General features: G+C 29.9%; 1 protein-coding gene across 1 annotated transcript; it reads left to right on the top strand.

Moving 5' to 3' along the window:
- The first annotated feature begins 423 nt into the window (after positions 1 to 423).
- Positions 424 to 1,404, top strand: LOC141705319 (uncharacterized). The gene has a single exon (XM_074508329.1). The coding sequence runs from the start codon at positions 424 to 426 to the stop codon at positions 1,402 to 1,404; it is 981 nt and encodes a 326-aa protein (XP_074364430.1).
- The last annotated feature ends 4,544 nt before the right edge of the window (positions 1,405 to 5,948 follow it).

Raw genomic sequence — 5,948 nt, forward strand, 5'->3', positions numbered from 1 at the left:
TAAAGATTTTGTTTTTAGAGAATAAATTTAATTATCTGTTAGACAATTATTATCGGATTTGTGGAGCTGCGTCTCTATTTTTATGATTTTGATTATTGAGTTTGACCGCTGCTTTGAATTTCGTGATCTATTAGAATTATCGAGTAATAATATATTTTATTTTTAGTTTTCGATTTAGAATTTAATAGTCCGGAAGTGCGGGCTGTTACAGTTGGTATCAAGAGCAGGCTGTCCTTCGGAGTGTATTAGGTATGGGACTAGTACATTCCCTAGGATGCGATCCTTTAGACTATCGTATAGGTCTTAGAAAATTATTTTGGATTTAGGGCATTTATTTGTGTGATTATTTGATATGTTTGACTTTTGTGTTTTTTTTGATTATTGACTATAAGTTTAGAATTTGTTTTGTGTGTTCTAGTAAAGATGGATGGAGAAAATCAGAACAACAATGAAAATCAGGGCAATAATGATGAAGGAGGAAACGTCTTTGACCAGCTGGCTGAAACTCTAGCTGTACTTGTGAATCAGCAACCGAAGCCCAACATCGTCTCTCAATTCAAGCGTTTGAACCCGCCAACTTTTGATGGAGCTACAGACCCGGCTATCGTTGAGATGTGGATCCAAGAGATGGAAAAAGCTTTCGGACTTCTGGGGAGCAATGAGGAACAGAAGGTGACCTTAGCTGTGTACCAATTGCAAGGAAGCGCTTACGACTGGTGGCTTATGGAAAAGAGGAAGAATGAGACGACAAATCTTGAAGAAAATCATGAACCGTACACTTGGGCAAAGTTCAAGAAGGCTTTAGAGGACAAGTACTTTCCGAGAACAGTTCGTCTGCAGAAAGAGAGGGACTTCATTCGACTTCAACAAGGTGGAAGAACCGTCATTGAATACGAAGCAGAATTTGCAAAGCTTGCGAAGTACGCGTCGACCCTAGTAGCAGATGAGAGCAGTCGAGCACGAAGATTAGAGGAGGGACTTCGAAGTGACATCAGGAATTCAGTGGCGTCATTTGAACTTCAGACGTACGAGGCTGTCCTCAACAAGGCGTTAGTGATCGAAAGGGGCTTGGCAGAATCTGAAAAGGCGTCTGGCAGTTGGAATAAGAGGCGGTTCACTCAAACTAGTGGGCAATCTTTTCAAGGGGGACCACTCAAGAAGCCACACGTGTACGATAACATCGGGGGTCAAGGTGATCGAGAGACGTGTACCAGGTGCGGCAAGAATCATCCGGACAAAGTCTGTCGTTGGAATACAGGTGCTTGTTTTCATTGCGGAGAAGTAGGACATAAGATTTCGAATTGTCCGCACAATCCGCCACCGCCACCAAGGAAGGAAGCAGATAACAAGATGGGCAAAGGACGTGTGTTTCAGCTGACAGGAAATGACAACTATCGCAATTAAGGTATGATTTCTTTTCTTTAGTGACTTATTTAATTTATTTATGTTATGTGAATTTGGGGACCAAATTCTTTTAAGGAGGGAAGAATGTAAAATTCGTAATTTTATTTTTAATTTATTTATTAGAAATTAGATATTAATTTGTCTAGATAAATATTTTAAAATTAGAATATTCTGAAAACATTTTGTGCAAGGTAGTTGATTTGTGAAAAGATTTGTTATTTGTGGAAATAAGTGTAAGAATAATTTAGAAAATCGAAATTTTTTTAGTTTAGGTAATTGTGTGTATCAAATATTTTATTTATGGAATTTACTTGGAGAGGTTGTAAATCTTTAGGAGGAAATATTATTATTTCCTAGTTGAGATATAGGGTTTTGTATCGTTATAAATACACCATATTCGTATTCCTTGTTTTTATCATTAAAATTCGTAGGACTTTCTCAGCAAAAATCAGCTGTCTTGTAAAATTCGTAGAAAATTCATCGTAAGTCAGAATTCAGTGATTCTGGACTTTTCAGAAAGGTCTTTTCGTTATCTTCAGCTTTCGTGTTTCGTGTTTTTCAAGAAAATATCGTTTAGAGGGTCAAAAAGAGTAAATTCAGATCTGGTCAGGCTTTGAGGTAAGTACCTTTTGACTTACTTTTAAATTTCCGAAAAGATATTTCAGTTCTGTTTTTAATTTCATATAAGATATAAAAACTTTGATTTCGAAATTATAAGATATAAGTATTTGTGAATTTTAGAACCCAGTCTCTACGTTTTCGAACCGTTCGTAATTTACGCTATAGTTCCGGAACTAGCCTTAGATACCCTTAGTAGGCGCACAAGTGTGCAACTTTAGATACCTATTAAGGGCGCGTAATTATTGAACTTTAGATGCCGACCACTGGCAAAGTGTGGTATAAAGAATAAGAATAAGAATTAGATGCCGGCTACTGGCAAAGTGTGGCCGTAGATCAAGACTGTGGTATTTATAAGAATTATCGTTTCGTTCTGTTTTATTCTGCTCAGATCTGTTATAAAATCTGTACTGTTATAAATTCTGCTCTGTTCTGTTTTAAATTCTGAATTTTAAAATATAAAACTTTGGGTTGGATTTATTTTAGAAAATGTTTTACAAAATTATTATTGTTTTAAGAAAAATCGTTTTATCAAAACACCCATTGTTTTTCTGTTTAAAAGTTAGTCAATTTGTACTTGCTGAGCTGTGTAGCTCACCCCTTTTAACATTTCAGGTTCGGAATTTGGAGCATATTAAGATTAAGGAATGAGAACTATGTGGAGATCTGTGCTGCTTCGTTTTGTGCTATTTGAATTAGAATAAAGATTTTGTTTTTAGAGAATAAATTTAATTATCTGTTAGACAATTATTATCGGATTTGTGGAGCTGCGTCTCTATTTTTATGATTTTGATTATTGAGTTTGACCGCTGCTTTGAATTTCGTGATCTATTAGAATTATCGAGTAATAATATATTTTATTTTTAGTTTTCGATTTAGAATTTAATAGTCCGGAAGTGCGGGTTGTTACAGTAATTCTCCTGCTAATTTCTTGTTCTTCATATACATTATCTAAGTCTAAAAAGTATCCATTCAAGTTTACGCCTTGTGACATTGATCCTATAAATTCTTTAAATTCATTATGTTGTCCTATTGGTATGTGTTTTGGTATCGTGTTCCTATATCTTGTTATAACTTCCATATTATGGTCGGTTACTTCTTCTTCTGGGTAGTTATCCATTTCCTCATTTTTTATTCCTTCAGTTTCTATATCAGTATAATTATCTTTATCTTCTTGGTCACTATTTGATTCTTGTTTTATTACTGCATTTACATTTTTCATTCTTTCTAAAGCTTCTATTATATTTTTATTTTCTATTTCCATTTCAGAATTTTCCTCATAACTACTGTTATATTCTTCTATTATATTCACCATTTTTCCTAAATTATCTTATTCCAATTCACTAGTACTTGTATTATTATTTGTAGATACAGTACTAGAAACTTCACTTGTATCTTCTTTTTTTCCTTTTAACTTATTTAATTGCCTTTTCAATATTTCTATTTCTTTTTTATTTTCTTCTATTTTTTCATTTAATTCCTTTTTTGTTTGTCTTAAATCTCTTTTTACATCTTTTAGTTCCTTTTTAGTTTCTTTATATTTATTTTTATATTTTTTATATTTTTCTAACCATTCTTCATTAGTATTTAATCGTAATTTTTTATTCTCCGTCCTTATTTCTTCTATTTCTTCCTTTTGTTGTTCTAATTTTGACTTTAAATATTCTATCACAGTTGTATCAATCTTAAACTCAGCTTTGCTTTCACTAGTTGTTTCCTTTTTTAATGGTTCATACTTATATTTTTCTCTTTCTAAAATTTCTTTTCCATGATTCTTTAAAAATGTTATCACGTTATATTCTTTTTGTTCTTTAGTTTCCATTAGAACTTTCCTTTTTTACTAAGTTGTCCCAAATTATCTAATACCTTTCCTATTGGTTCAGATATATTAGGTTTCATTTTACTTATATCTATCATCATTGGCTCATTAACTCTTCTCCATGCATTTATGGCTTTTAGTTCTGGCTTATTTGTAATTTCTTTTTCTGGTATAATTTTTTGTTTTCCTTCTTCTAATTTTATTAACTTGTCTAGTATCATTTTTAAAGTAGGTATTTCAGAATTATTCCATAAGCTTGTTAACTCTTCTCTTATTATTTGTCTCAAATTTTCTTGATTATCTTGTTTTTCTACCAATCTCATTATTGCATTTAGTTTTTCCTTAACTATTATTTCTTCCCATAAATTTTTTATAAATTCTGAGTCTGACATTTTATTATTTGTTGATTCGCCTCTTCCAACCATTTCCAACATCTATCCAATATTTACTAGTATTTTTACTCTGTTCTTCTAATTTCTTAATATCATTTTCTAACTTTGTTTGTCTTTCCTTATATTCTAAATATTTTATTTGTGAATCTATTTCGCTTTCTAACATACTCTGTATTTTCTTTAACTTTTCTTTCTTATTCCTTAATTTTTCTTGTATATTCATAGTTTTTCTATAAATCTTTCTTTTCCTTGATCTACTATCTTTATTCCATTATTATTAATTTTATAATTTATCATTTTTAAGAAGTCGCTTCCTAATAATAATTTTCTCGAACTATCATATTCTATTACTCCTATATTTATATTATATTCCAAGTCTAATATTTTAAACTTTAAATTAGTACATTTAGTAATAAATATTTCTCTATCATTTTCTGCATATCTGTAAGTCTGAGGTTCTATCCACTTACAATTTTCTTCATTTACCTTGCTTATATGAATAAAACTTTTGGTAGCTCCTGTATTAATTTCTGCTATACAGTCTCTTGTTATTATTTCGTCAAATATTATTATTTTTATTTTCAAACTATCAGTATCTATTTTTATTAAATCTATCTTTCTACTCGTCATACTCATTGATCTAGTTAATCTTATAGGATTTTGTTCTTTTCTAAAACTTAATCTAGATCCTTCTAATATTGGTTTAATTCTTTGCCTTGGAATCATTTGTCTATTACTAAAATCTATTGTAATTTCTTCTGGGATTGTTATTTGAGATTCTTCTTTATGTTCAATTTTTTCTAATATATCATTATATAACTTTGGTACTATTATTCCTAATTCCGTTTGTTTTTTTACGTGATGGTTTCCAGTCATAGCATAAACCATTTTGGTTTCTATACTAATAACTTTACTTCCTTTTTGCATTTTTATTCCATCTAACTTATAGTATAATGTTAAAGATCTTTCTTTATTTTCATCCCTTAGTGATATACTAAAATCGGGTTGTATTATAAATTTTAATTTCTGATATATTAAGTTTCCTTTTATTACTGCTATTAATGAATCTTGTATATTTCCTATTATTCTATCATCCAATACATATATCTGTATAGGAGTATCGATATTTTTCTGAAAATATGCTTTTATTGTAAATTCTATTGCTCCAAAATATATGTTTTTTAGTTTATTTGCTTCCTTTTGTTTTAATTTGGATAATTCTCTTTTTATTAATCCATCTGTTATTAAATTTATTCTTGTTTTTCCATTTATTGTATCTATATCTATTACATTCTCATGTTTTTGGGCTATATACCTAACTTCCTTATTTCTTTCAAAATATGATGTCTTGAATATCTTTTTTATTGTTAATTCTTCTGTTTCACTTTGAATTTGATTATATATATCTGGTTTAAAACTTAGGGTTTGTGATGTTCCTCCTTCGTATTCATCCATTTGATAATACATATCTTATTTTTCACTTATTTCTTCTAATGACATTTTATCCATCTGTATTTTATCCAGTTATATTATTTGTTAAAATTATTCTTTTAAGTCCTTGTATTCTTAGTTTATCATTTCTAAATGTTATTATCATATTTCCAAGTTGTTGGTAAATTCTCATAATTTCTTCGTTATTCTCTCTTGTCCATGTTATTTTATTTTTTCTTTCTAGTAATTTTTCCAGATCTATTTCTAATTTTTCTTGATTTTTT

Source organism: Apium graveolens, unplaced genomic scaffold (assembly GCF_009905375.1).
Source record: "Apium graveolens cultivar Ventura unplaced genomic scaffold, ASM990537v1 ctg8773, whole genome shotgun sequence".
NCBI lineage: Eukaryota > Viridiplantae > Streptophyta > Magnoliopsida > Apiales > Apiaceae > Apium > Apium graveolens.

What these genes read in the sequence shown, in the direction of transcription:
- LOC141705319 (XM_074508329.1), top strand. Translation starts at nt 424, where the DNA reads ATGGATGGAGAAAATCAGAACAACAATGAAAATCAGGGCAATAATGAT.